The sequence below is a fragment of the Drosophila mojavensis genome, unplaced genomic scaffold, assembly GCF_018153725.1.
Source record: "Drosophila mojavensis isolate 15081-1352.22 unplaced genomic scaffold, ASM1815372v1 contig_72, whole genome shotgun sequence".
Lineage (NCBI taxonomy): Eukaryota > Metazoa > Arthropoda > Insecta > Diptera > Drosophilidae > Drosophila > Drosophila mojavensis.
Genome location: NW_025318897.1, coordinates 2,446,413 through 2,467,471, shown reverse-complemented (window position 1 = coordinate 2,467,471; position 21,059 = coordinate 2,446,413). Strand labels below are relative to the sequence as shown.

The following is a 21,059-nucleotide window of genomic DNA, read 5'->3' as shown; positions in this document are numbered from 1 at the left end:
CTGATCAAGAATATATATACTTTGTGGGGTCTGCCACGCCTCCTTCTGCCTGTTACATACATTTCAACAAAACCATTATACCCTGATTTCCCATTGAAAATGGGTTCAGGGTATAAAAACAAGTAAGAACGTGGCATTCGGGCGTTACCGACTGCGGAATACTCATTCGCATCCCATCAACAATTTAGTAGTTAAGTTTCGCTCTAATACTGTAGATTATACAGGCTTTCCGATTTGCCACGCCCCAACTGGGCGTAGACAACTCATTTTTGGTCAGTTTTTATAACGAGATAACGGTACCCTAACTGCAAAGTTTGAATGCTTACCCTCAACAAAAGGCAAAATTACAGAGTATTTTTCGATATACCACGCCCCTAAAGAGGCGTAAAAATTATTTTTTGGGGAATCGATAGAGGAGGCTACCAGTAACTCAACTATCCAAATTTAAAGCTTCTAGCTATTATACTTTAGGAGATATAAGCTTTTGCGGTTTGCCACGCCCCCTGTGGGCGGACATATATCCGACAAAGCTTTTTGGCCTTGGGTGATCAGCCCGAGTATATGTACAAAATTTGAGGTATCTGGCATCAACAGTGTCCAAAATATAGCAGAATTTAAAAAATCACTATATCTTCAGGTCCGATTTGCCACGCCCCCAATGGGCGTACTTATAATTTTGTCTTTAGACTTTATAGAATCATAACATTAGCTGACGTGCAAAATTTCAGCATTCTAGGCTTACAACTTTAGGATATACAGTTTTATCCGATTTGCCACGCCCCCAATGGGCGTAGATATATCCGCCATAGCTCGTGATCTTGGGTGGTCAACGCGGACCTACATACCAAATTTCAGCTTTCTAGCTCTTTAACTAACATGATTTCTGGTATATCGGAAAATGCATTTTCCGATTTGCCACGCCTCTAGTGGGCGGATCGGGAAAATTTTAGCACTTTATAAATCGCAGATATACATGAGTATGTGTTCCAAATTTCAAGTCTCTATCCTCAATAGCGCCGAAATAGATTGCGTTCATACGGACAGACGGACGGACAGCAAGACGGACATTGCACAAAACCAATATACTGATTCACTTTCGTGAATGAGTATAAAAAAAATTCACACCTATTAATTTGACCATATATGTATGCATGCACGTATTTACGGTATTTGCATACAAAAAGCTCTTAGACCACATGGAAGAGATATATTTTAAATATGTTTTTTTTTTTTATATTCATTTATTGACAAAATTAAACAAATTGCAAGTTGCGTGGTGGCTAGGATAGCGCGGGGTGCTTGCGGGACGGCCGTAAAGTATTGCTTCGCAAGCAATTTTTTATTTTAAATATGTAAATATATGTATATGTATGTACATACATATGTGCCTATACATATTTTTGCATGTATTTATATGGAGCATGCGCAAAGTACAGAGATAAAATTATATAATTGCTGTGTCATCAGTTGCTAATGGTAGAAGAGTACAAATTGGTACAAATTGGTTACACACAATATATACATATTATATATATATATATATATATATATATATATATATATATATATATATATATATATATATATATATATATATATATATATATATATATATATATATATATATATATATATATATATATACATCGTGACATGCTATAAATTTTTCGGTGCTAGTGTACCGTAAGGTTACCAATAAACTGTTTTAAGCACCGCTTTGAGGAAGAATATAATTAGCATCAACATGTCATTGGAGCACACTTTTTTAGGAACCTGGGAGGTAATTTGCTCAAATTACTATATGTAAAGCTTTTAGTCATTAAATAATGCACTACACAGATAATTTCATGTACTTTCGAAGGCAAACGCGAGGTTTCTGGACTTGAAGGGTAAATATTTGTACATATTTTCAGATACATATAATCAATGACCATTTCAATTCCTAGAATAAAATTTCGCCTAGACAATACCAGCGACATTACCTGGTACAATGATTTGGTTAGTCCACTTCCTGAAATAATTGACTGCAGCACCTGCAATGATACAGCAAGTGTTTTATTTAGTTGTGAAACATTTGATGTACGCGAAACTAATCCTCGTCTCGTTTTTGGTGCCTATGCTGGCCACAGTATTGAATTTAGTGTGAGTAGTTTAATATTGTAATTGATTAGACAAATTATTATTATTTTTTTATTCGTAACTACAGACTAGTACATTAATGCCAACTGATTATATAGTGCTTAGTTGCGAAAACTGGTATTCAGTTGAATGCAAGAGGCTTCAGGACGATCGACCGAATGGTCAGGAAAGGCAATTCAGTTTTGGTGAAGCGCTTCTAGAGCGCTATTTCAGCGATGTAGTAGTCAAAAGTTGTACTGGATTCGAATACGCCCTTCATTCCTCTATACTGCGTCTTAACGGATTCGACTGTAGTATGTGTGCAAGCAATACCCTGCTGTCAACATCGCAAAACTTGCAGCCTTTGCATTTTACGCCAAATATATCAAAGCTGAATCCGATAAATATATCGATTGGTATAGCTGATTCTGGAAAAGAACAATCGAAACATTTGCAAGGCGTTAATTTATCCTCCGTATATATGCAGCCAGTTTGCGATTTTCAACTTTTTGCACCAACCGCTGGATTGGAAACGCAGCGTTTTCATTATTTTAGCAGCAGTTTTAACCGCCTAACCAATGTCAATATGAAAGATTCAGTTGAGACAGTCTATAATGCTGATGGTGGATTACTACGCATGTGTACTTCGCATTCAGAATCACACCTGGAAATATCTCAAGAATCAACAAATATTTTCAATTTTTGTCAGGACTTGTTGCAACCTGTGTCGTCGGCTGTTCTTCAAAGCAGTGGAGCCGCTGTATGCAATACACGCCGACCGCCACTGTCTCCTTATCGACTACGCAGCTCTTTACCGCTTTCTAATTTAATAGATACGCCACCGTCTTCACCGCTAACGCCAGTTGGAGTCCTCTTTAATTTACCGACATTTCTTTTGAACCCGATCTTACATTGGTTGTATACAGAATCTTTACTACCTGAACTGGATGAGGGTGATTGTGAGAAGCTGATCAATTTTTGCGAAGCGCAACCTTCACTAACCAAGCTGGTTCCACCAACTCGCAAGTACCTGCGTTTACTGCGACTTAAAAAATGTGAGTAAACCTTTATAAATCCAATGTTTTAACTTAACTTTTTATATGCCAACTAAAAGTGGTTGAGAATCTAACAATGGATCTACACAACATACTTAACCGCATAATACAGTACATTGATCCTGTCACAATATCTTACACGCCAGCATTACTTTATGCAACTTTCCAAAATGGACTGCGGGAATGCGCATTAGGTAAGAATGTTTTCGAGTGATAACAAACTTTTAATAGCATATAAATGGTTCAACTTTATTCAAATGCCGTGCGCTGATATATGTATGTACAAGACTATTTTGTTTAAGTTTACTAGAAGTAGTTAATATATTTGTTGTCGGTAGTTTATCAAAAGAGAATGTGTAGGATGATATTGCTGTCAAGAGCTTAGCCCTGGTACACTATAATATGTCAAATATATTAATTTAGATCACTAACCATTCAAAACTTAGACTGGACATCTAGAGCTGACTTTTTCAACGCAAAAAAGATCTGCAGTTGGTACCATTTACCCTCGTATTTGCTCGGCTTGGTATTTTTGGGCCGAGTCATGAAAAGATGGTACGACAAAATCAGTAGGCTGAGAATGCTCGAGTAAATACGAGCCCAAAGCACTATTTATTCGAACAGCATGTTTTTTTTTTTTTTGCAGTGCGCAATGTTTAACACACTATATTATCAATACTACTAAAGATAACACATTTCATCTTAAAGAGAATTTTATTCTCTTCACGATTAAAGAAAAGTTTTGCTTTATTTCCAAAAACAACAACATTATGAGCAATTTATTCAAACGGTTGACTTAAGAAAAATTGACCGCTATAAATTGGCTATTTGATGGTCAATCTAAAACTTCCATTTAATTCCAGCCATTTTTGGTTCGTTCATCATTAACCGTCCCTTCAATGTAATGCATTGACAAACATACATCCCCATACTATAGTGCTCGCAGAAAACTTTACTTTATTTATGGTTTGTTTGCGAACTTTTACGGATGACACGTTTTCTCGTATCGCCAACACTTACATAATCGCTAAATATGATGGTATCCCATTGCCTTTGAGTCCAAGACATCCTTTCCCAACCCCATTGCAAACGTTTCTTTTTTGACGAAGTGTAAGCAAAGGTGTTTTCTTGGCCTACGAGTAAGATTAGTTATTGGGTACGACGCATAGATAATAACAAAACATACTTTATAACAAGTAAGAAAGCTCTAGTCGAGATTGCTCGACTACGAGATCCCTTGAACCCTACGAGCAATAGCTATTTCGATCATTTTTCGCGTCTTTCTGCTTGCACAAGAAACACGCACACACGCACACACACACACACACACACATTCACACACACATTCACACACACAGACACACACACACACAGGAGTTCGAGTTGCGTTTTCGTGGAGTCCGGTCGACGTTATCGTGATCCATCGTGGACAATATCTTGATCTTTGCTGTGAAAGTGGAATGAACTGTAGACAACGTGGTTGCTGTGGCGCGACGCACCCAGCGACGGCAAAAACTATCAAAGACTTACTTCGCGGCCGTCTCGCGGAGTACCCCAGTGGTACAATCCGGTGGTGCAAGTGAGGGGGGCAATAGCGTCATTGTTTTTGGCGTCAGGGCTTTCCTCTTTCCCTTTCATTTTTTTAAGCGCGAAAAGATTTGTCACATTAGGCGTCACATTTGTGCAAATAATAAAAAATCAGGTGCATTCACTCTAACAGCTGTTAGTAGTGCTGGAAATTGCAGCGGACAATCAGCTGATCACTAACTTTGGTGATTTGCTAAGTCTCAGCAAAGACAGCAACCTAGCTGCTGGTGTGAGGTAGCAGGTATTAAGAGTAGAGCATACTTTCGGGCTCTCGCTGTAGTTAAGTTGAGTTTAAGTTACTGCGGTCTCTAAACTCAAATTATATTAGTAGGCAGGCTTCACGCCGTGGTAGTCGAAGCAATATGGAGGCCATGATGGAGGAGGAGCTGCAAGCTTTCGCGCGCCGTTCCTCGTTGCAGCGATCACCGCAGCAACAACAGAGGGCGTTGACGCAGCCATGACTTGTAATCAGTCTCCAGTGGCTGAGTGCCAGGCATCCAAGTCTTTAAAAGAAGCGTTAGCCCAAATAGGAGTTACGATAGACGGCTTGACTGCCTTATTTGGGGGTCAGCGGCATATAAATGCACTAATGAGAGAGGAGCTGGCTAGGCTGGTCAGTCTCCACAAGACGGCCGAAGCGTTCAGCAACCGACCGGTCAAAGACAGCGAGGTGCAGACCACGCTGGTCAAGAAAGTAGCTGAGCAGGCTAAAACAGCGAGTGTTAGTGCTACAGCAGGTAGTAATACGCCCAAGCGGTCGAGGGAAGTTGCCACTGAGCAGAGAAAAACTCCCTCGAAAAAGCCGAGGCACAATAAAAGCGCAGCAAATCCAATAGAGCCAATGGCTCTACGGGCTGCAGCCGATAAAACCAACCAGGCAGGTCGACAGACGAGTTCGAATAGCTGGACGACTGTTAAGGGACGCAAGCCGCTGCAAAAACATTCCAGAAGTGATGCCATCCCGGTTTCAGGTGTAGGTGGTTGCAGCTATGCGGACATGCTTCGCGTAGTCAAGAGCGACCCAAATTTAAAGCATCTGAGCGGCGACGTCCAAGGTATTAGGAAGACAGCTAAGGGGGACCTTTTGTTGCAACTGAGTAGGAAGCCGGAGCATAGCGCTGAGGCTCTGCACGAAGCTGTAAACAAAGCCTTGGGTGACCGAGCGGTAGTTAAAACACTTACCGAATCGGCTCAAATTGAGATTCGCGACCTAGATGAGTTAGCGAGCAAAGAAGAGATCTTGGAGGCCATTAGGGTGGAGTTGAAGGATAGCTCACTCCCCATTGAGGTTATCAAATCGCCAGCTTTTGGTGGACAGCAAAGAGCTACGGTTGCTCTTCCAATTGGGAAAGCTAAAACTCTGCTCGAGCTGTCCAAAATTAGAATAGGATGGGTAGTATGCCGTATCAGAGCCGTGGAACAGCCTAAACGCTGTTTCAAGTGCCTCGATTACGGTCATATGGCAGCAAACTGTCGCAGCGACTGTGACCTAAAAGGCGCCTGTTTCAGGTGTGGAGAGATGGGTCACAGTGTAAAAGCATGCACCAAGCCACCAAAATGTAGCCTCTGCATCCGGAAAGGTGAAAAGCAGACGGACCATTCAGCAGGCAGCTTCAAGTGCCCATCCTACCGTGAAGCTGCTCGTAAAATGAAATGTTAAGGTTCTTGCAGCTTAACTTAAATCATTGTATTGCTGCCCAAGATCTTCTAGAGCAGACCATTAGGGAAAAATGTAAAGACGCAGCTTTTCTCAGTGAGCCCCACCTTTGTATAACCAGCTGCCCTAGGACATGGTCAACAGACGTTAATGGCAAAGCTGCGTTGTGGGTATGCGGTAACTCAACGAACGTACTTTCGAATGTTAAGTCATTCAATGGGTTCGTACGCGGCCGATATGGTAGCTTATGGCTTTACAGTTGCTATCTGGCCCCCAGCATGCAGCTCACTGAATTCACGACGGTGCTCGACGAGTTTGCCGAGGATGCTAGGGGTCGGAAGGCCATTATAGCTGGAGATTTTAACTCCTGGGCGCTAGAATGGGGTAGCCCCACAACAAATGCCATAGGTCGTATCCTACTGGAGATCTTCGCGACACTAGATGTTGCACTGCTCAACACTGGCCACAAGTACACCTTCAGTCGGGCGGGATACGGATCTGTTATCGACATTACTTTTGTCACTTCATCCCTCTTTCGGGGAACAACATGGAGCCATTGCGATAGCTATACGGGCAGCGATCATACGGCACTTCTATTCACAATAGGTGAGCCACCTGCCTGGGCGTCAACCTTGTGGAGGGAATCGTATCGGCTAGATACTTTTGATCCCGCGGTCTTTTCAGAAGCCATTCAGTCTCTGGGTACAATTGGTAATGCTGAGGCCAGAGCATGCCAAATGGTAGCCCAAATACAGAGTGCCTGCAAAAGCAGCATGTTACGCCGCAAGCAGTTTACGCGACAACATGAGCCTACGTATTGGTGGAATACGCAAATAGGTGACATTCGTCGCAAATGCATCCAGGCGAGAAGAAGCTACCAACGGGCTCGCGGTAGGTCAACGTTTTTTGAGAAACAGTTAGCTTACCAGGCAGCTAGAAGACAGCTGAAGAAGGCCATTCGGGCAAGCAAAAGAGAATGTTTTTTACAGTGGTGCGAATCAGCCGAATATGACCCTTGGGGCAGGGCATATAAGATAGTAGTTAAAAGACTATACGCAGGTAGACAGGTGCAGCCTACGGATCGTCTGGAGCTTAAATCGATTGTGGAAACGCTCTTTCCAGAAAGTTTAAGCTCCATTCACGCCCCTGGATCCGAGTCTGCTGATCAGGGCTCAACGAGCACTGAAATTGTTTTAGTTACAGACGAAGAAATATCAGTAGTTCTCCGAGGTCTTAGAACCAACACAGCTCCAGGGCCGGACGGGATCCCAAATCGTGCGCTAAAGCTAGCCCTCGCCTTGCACCCAAGTACGTTCGCCGAATTATTTACGAATGCCTGATCCAAGAGACGTTCCCGGCAAAATGGAAAGCCCAGAATCTGGTATTGCTACCCAAGGCTGGCAAACCACCAGATGAGCCATCTTCGTACAGACCGATCTGTCTCCTAGACCCCATGGGAAAGGTGTTTGAGAAACTGATCTGCTCTAGGCTGGAGACTGCGATTACTAGCGCCGGAGGCCTGTCATCAAATCAATTTGGATTCCGGAAGGCCCGGTCAACAACGGATGCGCTAAACAAAGTTGTTGGTCTGGCCACTTCCGCCATCCATGGCACAAGATGGAAGCATGGGACGAAGCAATACTGCATTATTGCGACCCTGGACGTAAAGAATGCCTTCAATACAGCTAGTTGGGATATGATACTGAATGCGCTGTCACAATATAATATCCCTAAATATCTTAAAGAAACAATAAAGAGTTACTTCAGGGGAAGAACGCTGGTATGCAATACGAGTGAGGGTCCCCAAACTCATACAGTGTCAGCTGGAGTACCCCAAGGCTCAGTGCTGGGGCCTCTCCTATGGAATATCATGTACGACGGCGTACTGCGCTTGGAACTACCAGCAGGTGCGCACACCATTGGCTTTGCTGATGATGTAGCTGTCGTAGCCATAGGAAAGGAGCTCAAAGATACAGAGGATATGTGCAGCGAAAGTATCAATCGCATACGAAGCTGGTTGACAGGAGCTGGGCTCGAGCTAGCGGCACACAAGACCGAAATTGTACTAGTCAGCAGTCGCATAAGAGTGGAAACTGCCAATATAAAGATCGGCAGCGCTACCATCGCGTCAAAGAGGGCGATTAAGTATCTTGGCGTCATGTTAGACACATGATTAACTTTCCGCGAGCACTTAGAATATGTGCATAAAAAGGCAGCTGATTCTTGTAGAGCTCTCTCAAGAATTATGCTTAACACGCGGGGACCTAAACAGCAACGACGTCTCCTTCTAATGAGCGTCATTAGGTCCGTAATGCTCTATGCTGTGCCAATATGGGCAAGAGCGATGGCAACGCCGAGCTACAGCCGGGACATTTGCGCGATCTACAGACTGAGCGCAATCAGAGTCAGCTGCGCTTTCAGGACTATCTCCGATGACGCGGCGCTCGTCATAGCCGGTATTGTGCCACTGGAGTATTTGGTCGCCGAAGCCGTGGAGCGGAATTCGCACGCTCCTGCGCGACTAAACGCTATCAGGGCGAACAGCATTGCACGATGGCAAAGAAAGTGGAATAGCTCAGCTAAAGGGCGGTGGACGCACAAGCTCATCCCGGAGCTTGAACCATGGGTCAACCGCAAACACGGCGAGGTAAACTTCTACCTTACGCAGATCCTCTCGGGTCATGGATGCTTTCGGAGCTATTTGAAGCTCTTTGGCCACGAGAAATCTGACGAGTGCCCCTGGTGCGAGCGAGGGCATGTGGAAGACGCTAACCACATTCTTTTCGAATGTGGACGGTTCCTGGAGGAGAGGCGTCGTCTGGAAGAGGCAGTGGGCCGCTCTATCAGAGCGGACAACATTGTCAACGCCATGCTGGAATGGTGGTGGGAACTAACAAGCACCTTCGCGGCCACAGTGATGATGGAGCTGCGCAGAGTCGAGCGACTGAGAAGACGAGCTGTCCCAGGCTAAGGTAGCGCACAGTGCTTGCGAAGCAATGCTTTACAGCCGTCCCGGAAGCATCGCGCACCATCCTAGCCACCACGCAACTTGCAACCTGTATTATAAAGATTGTCAATAAACGAATATAAAACAAGTAAGAAGACTCTAGTCGAGACTGCTCGACTAGGAGATACCCTGAACCCTCTAATCTGATATTCTAATCACTCTGTCTCTAGTCTCTAGTACTTGAAATACGCTTTTTACAAAGGTGATGGTGAGGGGGTGGATATAAAGGTGGGGGGTAAATTACAACAAAAATCGAAATTATATAAAATACATATAAGTCTACATTTAGCTCTAAAGGTGTAGGAGATATAATTAAATAAGTTGTAGGAGATATAATTAAATAACTAGCTTTCGATAAGGTTTTTATTCGATAATAAAATATCGGAAGTAGTTGTCGATATATAGAGAAAAACTTGATATACGCGTGATATACACGGACCTAGAAAAAAAATTTCTCTAGCTTTTATATCTTCTGAGATCGAAGCGTTCATACATACGGACGGACGGACGGACGGGCAGGGCCAAATCGTCTTAGCTCGTCGCCCTGATCAAGAATATATATACTTTGTGGGGTCTGCCACGCCTCCTTCTGCCTGTTACATACATTTCAACAAAACCATTATACCCTGATTTCCCATTTTCAATGGGTTCAGGGTATAAAAAAAACAAACAAAAACACACACACACAGACACACACACACACACACACACGGAGTTCGAGTTGCGTTTTCACGGAGTGCGGTCGATGTCATCGTGATCCATCGTAGACAATAGCTTGAACTGTGTTTTCCCCTGTGAAAGTGGAAAGAACTGAAGTCAACGTGTTTGCTGTGGGCGCGGCGTACCCAGCGACCTCAAAAGAACTACCAGAGACTTACTGCGCGGCGGTTCGTGGAATTCCCAAGCGGTATAATTCGGTGGTGCAAGAGAGGGGGCGATAGCGTCATTGTTTTGGCGTCAGGGCTTCTTTCCTTTCCTTGTCTTTTGTGGGCGCGTAAATTTTGTTACTTTAGGCGTCACACTTGCGCAATAATAAAAATCAGGTGCATTCACTCTAACAGCTGTTAGTAGTGCTGGAAATTGCATCGGGCAATCAGCTGCTCATTAACGTTGGTGAGTTGCTAAGCCTTAGCAAAGACAGCAACCTAGCTGCTGGAGTGAAGTAGCAGTTATTAAAAGTAGTGCATACTTTCGGGCTCTCGCTGTAGTCAAGTTGAGTTTAAGTTACTGCGGGTTGTAAACTCAGATTATATTAGTAGCCATTGCCCACTACAGGCTTCACGCCGTGGTAGTCGGAGCAGAAATGGATGCCATGATGGAGGACGAGCTGAAAGCTTTTGCGCGTCGTTCGTCGACTTCTAATCAGGCTCCAGTGGCTGAGTGCCAGGCACCCAAGTCACTAAAAGAAGCGTTAGCTCAAATAGGAGCTACACTAGAGGGTTTGTCTGCCCTATGTGGGGGTCAGCGGCATATAAATGCCTTAATGAGAGAGGAGCTGGCTAGGCTGGTCAGCCTTCACAAGACGGACGAAGCGTTCTGCAACCGTTCGGTTAAAAACTGTGAGGTGCAGACCACGCCACTCAAAAAAGTAGGCGAAAACGTTAAGGCAGCGAGCATTAGTGCTACAGTAGGTAGCAATACTCCCAAGTGGTCGAGGGAAGTTGCCTCCGAACAGAGGAAAACTCCCTCAAAAAAGCCGAGGCCCAATAGAAGTGCAGCGAACCCAAAAGAACCAATGGCTCTACGGGCTACAGCTGAAACTTCAAACCAGGCCGCTCGACAGACAAACCAGAGCAGCTGGACAGTCGTTAAAGGGCGAAAGCCTATGCAAAAACGTCCCAGGACTGACGCGATTGCGATTTCAGGCGTAGGGGGTTGCAGCTATGCGGACATGCTTCGTGTAGTCAAGACCGACCCAAATTTAAAGCATCTGAGCGGCAAGGTTCAAGGCATTAGGAAGACAGCTAAGAGGGACCTTTTGTTGCAACTGAGCAGAAAGCCGGAGCATAGTGCTGAGGCTCTGCACGAAGCTGTAAGCAAGGCCTTAGGCGACCGAGCGGTAGTTAAAACACTTACCGAATCGGCTCAAATTGAGATTCGTGACCTAGATGAGTTAGCGAGCAAAGAAGAGATCTTGGAGGCCATTAGGGTGGAGTTGAAGGATAGCTCACTCCCCATTGAGGCTATCAAATCGCTTCGGCCAGCTTTTGGTGGACAGCAAAGAGCTACGGTTGCTCTTCCAATTGGGAAAGCTAAAACTCTGCTCGAGCTGTCCAAAATTAGAATAGGATGGGTAGTTTGCCGTATCCGAGCCGTGGAGCAGCCTAAATGCTGTTTCAAGTGCCTCGATTACGGTCATATGGCAGCAAACTGCGGCAGCGACTGTGACTTAAAGGGCGCCTGTTTCAGGTGTGGAGAGATGGGTCACAGTGCCAAAGCATGCACCAAGCCACCAAAATGTAGCCTCTGCATCCGGAAAGGTGAAAAGCAGACGGACCATTCAGCAGGCAGCTTTAAGTGCCCATCTTACCGTGAAGCTGCTCGTAAAATGAAATGTTAAGGTTTTTGCAGCTTAACTTAAATCATTGTGTTGCTGCCCAAGATCTTCTAGAGCAGACCATTAGGGAAAAATGTATAGATGTAGCTTTTCTCAGTGAGCCTCACCACTGTAGAACCAGCTGCCCTAGGACATGGTCAACTGACGTTAATGGCAAAGCTGCGTTGTGGGTATGTGGCAACTCAACGAACGTACTTTCGAATGTTAAGTCATTCAATGGGTTCGTACGTGGCCGATATGGTATGGCTTTACAGTTGCTATCTGGCCCCCAGCATGCAGCTCAGTGAATTCACGACGGTGCTCGACGAGCTTGCCGAGGATGCTAGGAGTCGGAAGGCCATTATAGCTGGAGATTTTAACTCCTGGGCGCTAGAATGGGGTAGCCCCACAACAAATGCCAGAGGTCGTATCCTACTGGAGATCTTCGCGACACTAGATGTTGCACTGCTCAACACTGGCCATGAGTACACCTTCAGTCGGGCGGGATACGGGTCTGTTATCGACATTACTTTTGTCACTTCATCCCTCTTTCGGGGAGCAACATGGAGCCATTGCGATAGCTATACAGACAGCGATCATACGGCACTTCTGTTCACAATAGGTGAGCCACCTGCCAGGGCGTCAACATTGTGGAGGGAATCGTATCGGCTAGATACTTTTGATCCCGCGGTCTTTTCAGAGGCCATTCAGTCTCTGGGTACAATTGGTAATGCTGAGGCCAGAGCATGCCAAATGGTAGCCCAAATACAGAGTGCCTGCAAAAGCAGCATGTTACGCCGCAAGCAGTTTACGCGACAACATGAGCCTACGTATTGGTGGAATACGCAAATAGGTGACATTCGTCGCAAATGCATCCAGGCGAGAAGAAGCTACCAATGGGCTCGCGGTAGGTCAACGTTTTTTGAGAAACAGTTAGCTTACCAGGCAGCTAGAAGACAGCTGAAGAAGGCCATTCGGGCAAGCAAAAGAGAATGTTTTTTACAGTGGTGCGACTCAGCCGAATATGACCCTTGGGGCAGGGCATATAAGATAGTAGTTAAAAGACTATACGCAGGTAGACAGGTGCAGCCTACGGATCGTCTGGAGCTTAAATCGATTGTGGAAACACTCTTTCCAGAAAGCTTAAGCTCCATTCACGCCCCTGAGTCCGAGTCTGCTGATCAGGGCTCAACGAGCACTGAAATTGTTTTAGTTACAGACGAAGAAATATCAGTAGTTCTCCGAGGTCTTAGAACCAACACAGCTCCAGGGCCGGACGGGATCCCAAATCGTGCGCTAAAGCTAGCCCTCGCCTTGCACCCAAGTACGTTCGCCGAATTATTTACGAATGCCTGATCCAAGAGACGTTCCCGGCAAAATGGAAAGCCCAGAATCTGGTATTGCTACCCAAGGCTGGCAAACCACCAGATGAGCCATCTTCGTACAGACCGATCTGTCTCCTAGACCCCATGGGAAAGGTGTTTGAGAAACTGATCTGCTCTAGGCTGGAGACTGCGATTGCAAGCGCCGGAGGCCTGTCACCAAACCAATTTGGATTCCGGAAGGCCCGGTCAACAACGGACGCGCTTAACAAAGTTGTCGGTCTGGCCACTTCCGCTATTCAAGGCACCAGATGGAGGCACGGGACGAAGGAATACTGCATCATCGCGACCCTGGATGTAAGGAATGCCTTCAACACAGCTAGTTGGGATATGATACTGAATGCGCTGTCACAATATAATATCCCTAAATATCTAAGAGAGATAATAAAGAGCTACTTCAGAGGAAGAACACTGGTATACAACACGAGTGAGGGTCCCCAAACTCATACAGTGTCAGCTGGAGTACCCCAAGGCTCAGTGCTGGGGCCTCTCCTATGGAACATCATGTACGACGGCGTACTGCGCTTGGAACTACCAGCAGGCGCGCACACCATTGGCTTTGCTGATGATGTAGCTGTCATAGCCATAGGAAAGGAGCTCAAAGATACAGAGGATATGTGCAGCGAAAGTATCAATCGCATACGAAGCTGGTTGACTGGAGCTGGGCTCGAGCTAGCGGCACACAAGACCGAAATTGTACTAGTCAGCAGTCGCATAAGAGTGGAAACTGCCAATATAAAGATCGGCAGCGTCACCATTGCGTCAAAGAGGGCGATAAGATATCTTGGTGTCATGATAGACACAAGATTAACTTTCCGCGAGCACTTAGAATATGTGCATAAAAAATCAGCTGATTCTTGTAGAGCTCTCTCGAGAATCATGCTTAACACGCGGGGACCTAAACAGCAACGACATTTGCGCGATCTACAGGCTGAGCGCAATCAGAGTCAGCTGCGCTTTCAGGACTATCTCCGATGACGCGGCGCTCGTCATAGCCGGTATTGTGCCACTGGAGTATTTGGTCGCCGAAGCCGTGGAGCGGAATTCGCACGGGCCTACGCGACTCAACGCTGTCAGGGCGAACAGCATCGCACGATGGCAAAGAAGGTGGAATAGCTCAGCTAAAGGGCGGTGGACGCACAAGCTCATCCCGGAGCTTGAACCCTGGGTTAACCGCAAACATGGCGAGGTTAACTTCTACCTTACGCAGATCGTCTCGGGTCATGGATGCTTTCGGAGCTATTTGAAGCGCTTTGGCCACGAGAAATCTGACGAGTGCCCCTGGTGCGAGCGAGGACATGTGGAAGACGCCAACCACATTCTCTTCGAATGTGGACGGTTCCTGGAGGAGAGGCGTCGTCTGGAAGAGGCAGTGGGCCGCTCCATCAGAGCGGACAACTTAGTCAACGCCATGCTGGAATCGGAGGAAGCTTGGGAACTAACAAGCACCTTCGCGGCCACGGTGATGATGGAGCTCCGCAGAGTCGAGCGACTGAGAAGACGAGCTGTCCCAGGCTAAGGTAGCGCATAGTGCTTGCGAAGCAATGCTTTACGGCCGTCCCGCAAGCACCGCGCGCTATCCTAGCCACCACGCAACTTGCAATTTGTTATATACTTTTGTCAATAAATGAATATAAAATAAGTAAGAAAGCTCTAGTCGAGACTACTCGACTACGAGATCCCCTGAACCCTTGGAGTAATAGCTATTTCAATAATTTTTCGCGTCTTTCAGCTTACACAAGAAACACGCACACACACACACCCACACGCACGCATGCACGCACGCTCACACAGGCATACATACACACACATACATACACACATATACACACACACACACATACACAAACAATTACATACATATACACACACAAGCATAAACACGCATGGGCGGCAGTGAGCGCTTACTATGAGAACTTAATTGCTTAATAACTTTTTTGTGGACGTACGATCTTCATGAAACTTTCAGATTATGATTATGACATGGATATGCATGTAATTGCCAAAGCATTAGTCTCTAGTATTTGAAATACGCTTTTTACAAAAGTGATGGTGAGGGGGGTGAATTTAGAGGTGGGGGTAAATTTTAACAAAAACCGAAATTGTATAAATTGCATATAGGCATACATTAAAAATTTGGAGACTCTAGCAATAAAGGTGTAGAAAATATAATTTTATAACTGGTTTTCGATAAGGTTTTTTATCGATAAAAAAAGATCGGGATGAGTTTTCGATTTTTATACCCTGAACCCATTGAAAATGGGAAATCAGGGTATAATGGTTTTGTTGAAATGTATGTAACAGGCAGAAGGAGGCGTGGCAGACCCCACAAAGTATATATATTCTTGATCAGGGTGACGAGCTGAGTCGATTTGGCCCTGTCCGTCTGTCTGTCTGTCCGTCCGTCCGTCTGTCCGTCTGTCCGTATGTATGAACGCGTCGATTTCAGAAGATATAAGAGCTAGAGACTTCAAATTTTTTTTTAAAATGTTCGTAATTACAGCGCGCATATCAAGTTTATCATTAACAAGTAAGAAAACTCTAGTCGAGAGTGCTCGACTAGATACTACCCTGAACCCAACAAATAAAAATGCCCATTTAGTATGGCTGAAATTTAAATTTCGATGTATTTAAAAATATAAATAAAATACCAAACTCATTTAAACTCCCATTGAAAATGGGAAATCAGGGTATAATGGTTTTGTTGAAATGTATGTAACAGGCAGAAGGAGGCGTGGCAGACCCCACAAAGTATATATATTCTTGATCAGGGTGACGAGCTGAGTCGATTTGGCCCTGTCCGTCTGTCTGTCTGTCCGTCTGTCCGTATGTTTGAACGCGTCGATTTCCGAAGATATAAGAGCTAGAGACTTGAATTTTTTTTTTAAATGACCGTGTATACAGCGCGGACGTCGAGTTTGCTTTTAAAATTCGATAAATCATTTCGGTTTGTTTTTATCGAGTAAAAACATTCAAGTTCAAATCAGATGCCACTATAGGTAATTGTGAATGATTTTTTTTTTTTTTAAGTTTCTCAAATATTCAATATAATATGTAGATCATATGCTGAAAGTTTCATTAAATTCCGTTCAGTCAAAAATTAATAAAAAATAATCAAATATTTGGCCAATTAACAAACGCACGTGCAGCAGTTACAACAGCATCGTATGCGTGTGCACACATACATTCAAACTTCTTCTAGAAACATTCGTTGAATCACATCAGCTGTTAGTTTCGTTTAGTTTTGGTAGATGGCGCAGCAGCAGTGAATCTATTTGAGTTTTGCCAGCGCCATCAGCAGGAGTGGGGTGGCCCAGTGTGTTAGCTGCATGCCGCTTGATCGAGAAGTCGTGGTTCGAATCCCGATCGATGCAACTGATTTTAATTTTTTTTAATTGTTTCAAAATATTTTTACATTTTCATAAATGAGTTTTCTATTTAATTTATATTTTTAAATACACCGAAATTGAAATTTTAACCATACTTTATGTGCGTTTTTAATAGTTTTGTTATTCTAGTAGATTCTTAGAATCACATCAGCAGTTAGTTTCGTTTAGTTTTGATAGATGGCGCTGCAGCAGTGAATCTATTTGAGTTTTGCCAGGGCCACTAGCAGGAATGAAGTGGCCTAGTGTGTTAGCTGCATGACGCTCGATCGAGAAGTTGCGGTTCGAGCCCCGATCGATGCAACTGATGTGAACTTTTTTAATTGTTTCAAAATATTTTTATATTTTTTTATTAAATGAGTTTGGTATTTTATTTATATTTTTAAATACATCGAAATTTAAATTTCAGCCATACTAAATGGGCATTTTTATTTGTTGGGTTCAGGGTAGTATCTAGTCGAGCACTCTCGACTAGAGTTTTCTTACTTGTTAATGATAAACTTGATATGCGCGCTGTAATTACGAACATTTTAAAAAAAAATTTGAAGTCTCTAGCTCTTATATCTTCTGAAATCGACGCGTTCATACATACGGACAGACGGACAGACGGACGGACGGACAGACGGACAGACGGACAGGGCCAAATCAATTCAGCTCGTCGCCCTGATCAAGAATATATATACTTTGTGGGGTCTGCCACGCCTCCTTCTGCCTGTTACATACATTTCAACAAAACCATTATACCCTGATTTCCCATTGAAAATGGGTTCAGGGTATAAAAAAACAAAAACACACACACACACACACACACACACACACACACACACACACACACACACACACACACACACACAAGCAGCCACGCATGGGCTGCAGTGTGCGCTTACTATGAGAACTTAATTATACCCTGAACCCATTTTCAATGGGAAATCAGGGTATAATGGTTTTGTTGAAATGTATGTAACAGGGAGAAGGAGGCGTGGCAGACCCCACAAAGTATATATATTCTTGATCAGGGTGACGAGCTGAGTTGATTTGGCCCTGTCCGTCTGTCTGTCCGTCTGTCCGTCTGTCCGTATGTATGAACGCGTCGATTTCAGAAGATATAAGTGCTAGAGACTTCAAATTTTTTTTAAAATGTCCGTAATTACAGCGCGCATATCAAGTTTATCATTAAAAATCGATAACTCATCTCGATCTTTTTTTATCGATAAAAAACCTTATCGAAACCCAGTTATAAAATTATATCTTCTACACCTTTATTGCTAGAGTCTCCAAATTTTTAATGTATGCTTATTTGCAATTTATACAATTTCGGTTTTTGTTAAAATTTACCCCCCACCTCTAAATTCACCCCCTCACCCTCACTTTTGTAAAAAGCGTATTTCAAATACTAGAGACTTGTGCTTTGGCAATTACATGCATATTCATGTTATAATCATAATCTAAAAGTTTCATGAAGATCGTACGTCCATAAAAAAAGTTATTAAACAATTAAGTTCTCATAGTAAGCGCACACTGCAGCCCATGCGTGTTTATGCGTGGTTGCTTGTATGTGTATGTGTGTGTGTATGTGTGTGTGTGTATGCGTTTGTTTTTTTTTTTTTTTTTTTTTTTTTTTTTTTTATATTCATTTATTGACAAAATAAAAATTGCAAGTTGTGTGGTGGCTAGGATAGCGCGCGGTGCTTGCGGGACGGCCGTAAAGCATTGCTTCGCAAGCACTATGCGCTACCTTAGCCTGGGACAGCTCGTCTTCTCAGTCGCTCGACTCTGCGGAGCTCCATCATCACTGTGGCCGCGAAGGTGCTTGTTAGTTCCCAAGCTTCCTCCGATTCCAGCATGGCGTTGACTAAGTTGTCCGCTCTGATGGAGCGGCCCACTGCCTCTTCCAGACGACGCCTCTCCTCCAGGAACCGTCCACATTCGAAAAGAATGTGGTTGGCGTCTTCCACATGCCCTCGCTCGCAACAGGGGCACTCGTCAGATTCCTCGTGGCCAAAGCGCTTCAAATAGCTCCGAAAGCATCCATGACCCGAGAGGATCTGCGTAAGGTAGAAGTTAACCTCGCCATGTTTGCGGTTAACCCATGGTTCAAGCTCCGGGATGAGCTTGTGCGTCCACCGCCCTTTAGCTGAGCTATTCCACCTTCTTTGCCATCGTGCGATGCTGTTCGCCCTGACAGCGTTGAGTCGCGTAGGCCCGTGCGAATTCCGCTCCACGGCTTCGGCGACCAAATACTCCAGTGGCACCATACCGGCTATGACGAGCGCCGCGTCATCGGAGATAGTCCTGAAAGCGCAGCTGACTCTGATTGCGCTCAGCCTGTAGATCGCGCAAATGCCTCGGCTGTAGCTCGGCGTTGCCATCGCTCTTGCCCATATTGGCGCAGCATAGAGGATGACAGACCTAATGACGCTCATTAGGAGGAGACGTCGTTGCTGTTTAGGTCCCCGCGTGTTAAGCATGATTCTCGAGAGAGCTCTACAAGAATCAGCTGCCTTTTTATGCACATATTCTAAGTGCTCGCGGAAAGTTAATCTTGTGTCTATCATGACACCAAGATATCTTATCGCCCTCTTTGACGCAATGGTGACGCCGCTGCTGCGGCGATCGCTGCAACGAGGAACGACGCGCAAAAGCTTGCAGCTCGTCCTCCATCATGGCATCCATTTCTGCTCCGACTACAACGGCGTGAAGCCTGTAGTGGGCAATGGCTACTAAAATAATCTGAGTTTACAACCCGCAATCACTTAAACTCAACTTGACTAAAGCGAGAGCCCGAAAGTATGCACTACTTTTAATAACTGCTACTTCACTCCAGCAGCTAGGTTGCTGTCTTTGCTAAGGCTTAGCAACTCAACAACGTTAGTGAGCAGCTGATTGCTCGATGCAATTTCCAGCACTACTAACAGCTGTTAGAGTGAATGCACCTGATTTTTCTTATTGCGCAAGTGTGACGCCTAAAGTAACAAAATTTACGCGCCCACAAAAGACAAGGAAAGGAAAGAAGCCCTGACGCCAAAACACTGACGCTATCGCCCCCCCTCTCTTGCACCACCGAATTATACCGCTTGGGAATTCCACGAACCGCCGCGCAGTAAGTCTCTGGTAGTTTTTTGAGGTCGCTGGGTACGCCGCGCCCACAGCAAACACGTTGACTTCAGTTCTTTCCACTTTCACAGGGGAAAACACAGTTCAAGCTATTGTCTACGATGGACCACGATGACATCGACCGCACTCCGTGAAAACGCAACTCGAACTCCTGTGTATAAATAAAGAGTTTGTGTCTGTATGCGTGTGTGTGTGTATGTGTGTCTGTATGCGTGTGTGTGTATGTATGCCTGTGTGTGCGTACGTGCGTGTGTGTGTGTGTGCGTGTTTCTTGTGTAAGCTGAAAGTCGCGAAAAAGTATGGAAATATCTATTGCTCCAAGGGTTCAGGGGATCTCGTAGTCGAGCAGTCTCGACTAGAGCTTTCTTACTTGTTGTTTAATAACTTTTCTTGTGGATGAACTTTCATGAAACTTTCAGATTATGATTATAACATGGATATGCATGCATTTGCCAAAGCACAATTCTCTAGTATTTGAAATACGCCTTTTACAAATATGTGGGTGAGAGGGTGTTCATGCACATGCATGAACATTGAAATATGATAAGTATGGGAACCTACCCTCTACGCACTTAACAGCTAGCATAAACTAGATAATATATGTGGCAAGTGCGAACTGTCAGACTAGAATAAATATGACTCTGACCCTTAGCGCCAAGAATATGTAAGAGACGAACGCTGAGCCTTACAACCTCAGCGATAGGATAAGAATAGCTAATAGACCCACGCGGAGCCTTACAAACTCAGCGATAAGATAAGAATATGTAATAGACCAATGCTGAGCCTTACACATTCAGCAATAGACGCACTAGATTTAAGGGTTGAAATTATGCATGACTCTGGGTATATAAACCCAGGCTCAGAAGAATAAAGATTAATACGCAACTAAACACAATCATACTCAAGTGTATTCGTACATGGTCCTTCGAGCCGGAGGAAGTATTTTTAATACTTCAATTCAATCCACAAGGAAAAAGGTTTGTGTTTAGTACAAAGTGAAGTGCTAAAGTATTATAGATTTGTGCATTGGCTTACCAACCCCAGTTGTGAGTCGAGGCACAGCAATAACAACCTGGTGATCAAAACAATAAAAGCCTCCAACGGGATAAGCCAATGGATCTACAATAAACAAACAACTGTGTCGTCAACCATCAATATTTAAAGAGAAATATATGGTGGCATATTCTGCCATTATCAGAACCAATAAAGAGTTTATG

At 44.4% G+C, this 21,059-nt stretch overlaps 1 protein-coding gene across 7 annotated transcripts in view; it reads left to right on the top strand.

Annotated features, from left to right (window-relative positions):
- The first annotated feature begins 1,477 nt into the window (after positions 1-1,477).
- Positions 1,478-21,059, top strand: part of LOC6586721 — a 133,482-nt gene continuing 113,900 nt past the window's right edge. For 4 of the 7 annotated variants that reach the window (XM_032733346.2, XM_015160289.3, XM_032733344.2 and 1 more), the window contains exons 1-5: positions 1,678-1,780; positions 1,840-1,889; positions 1,947-2,142; positions 2,207-3,173; positions 3,233-3,367. In XM_032733346.2, coding sequence (XP_032589237.1) covers positions 1,745-1,780; positions 1,840-1,889; positions 1,947-2,142; positions 2,207-3,173; positions 3,233-3,367 — 1,384 coding nt within the window. In that variant the 5' untranslated portion in view covers positions 1,678-1,744. Of the gene's footprint in view, positions 1,495-1,677; positions 1,781-1,839; positions 1,890-1,946; positions 2,143-2,206; positions 3,174-3,232; positions 3,368-21,059 lie in introns of those variants that run through there. The other 3 variants (XM_044009395.1, XM_032733345.2, XM_032733347.2) reach the window with 3 other exon arrangements.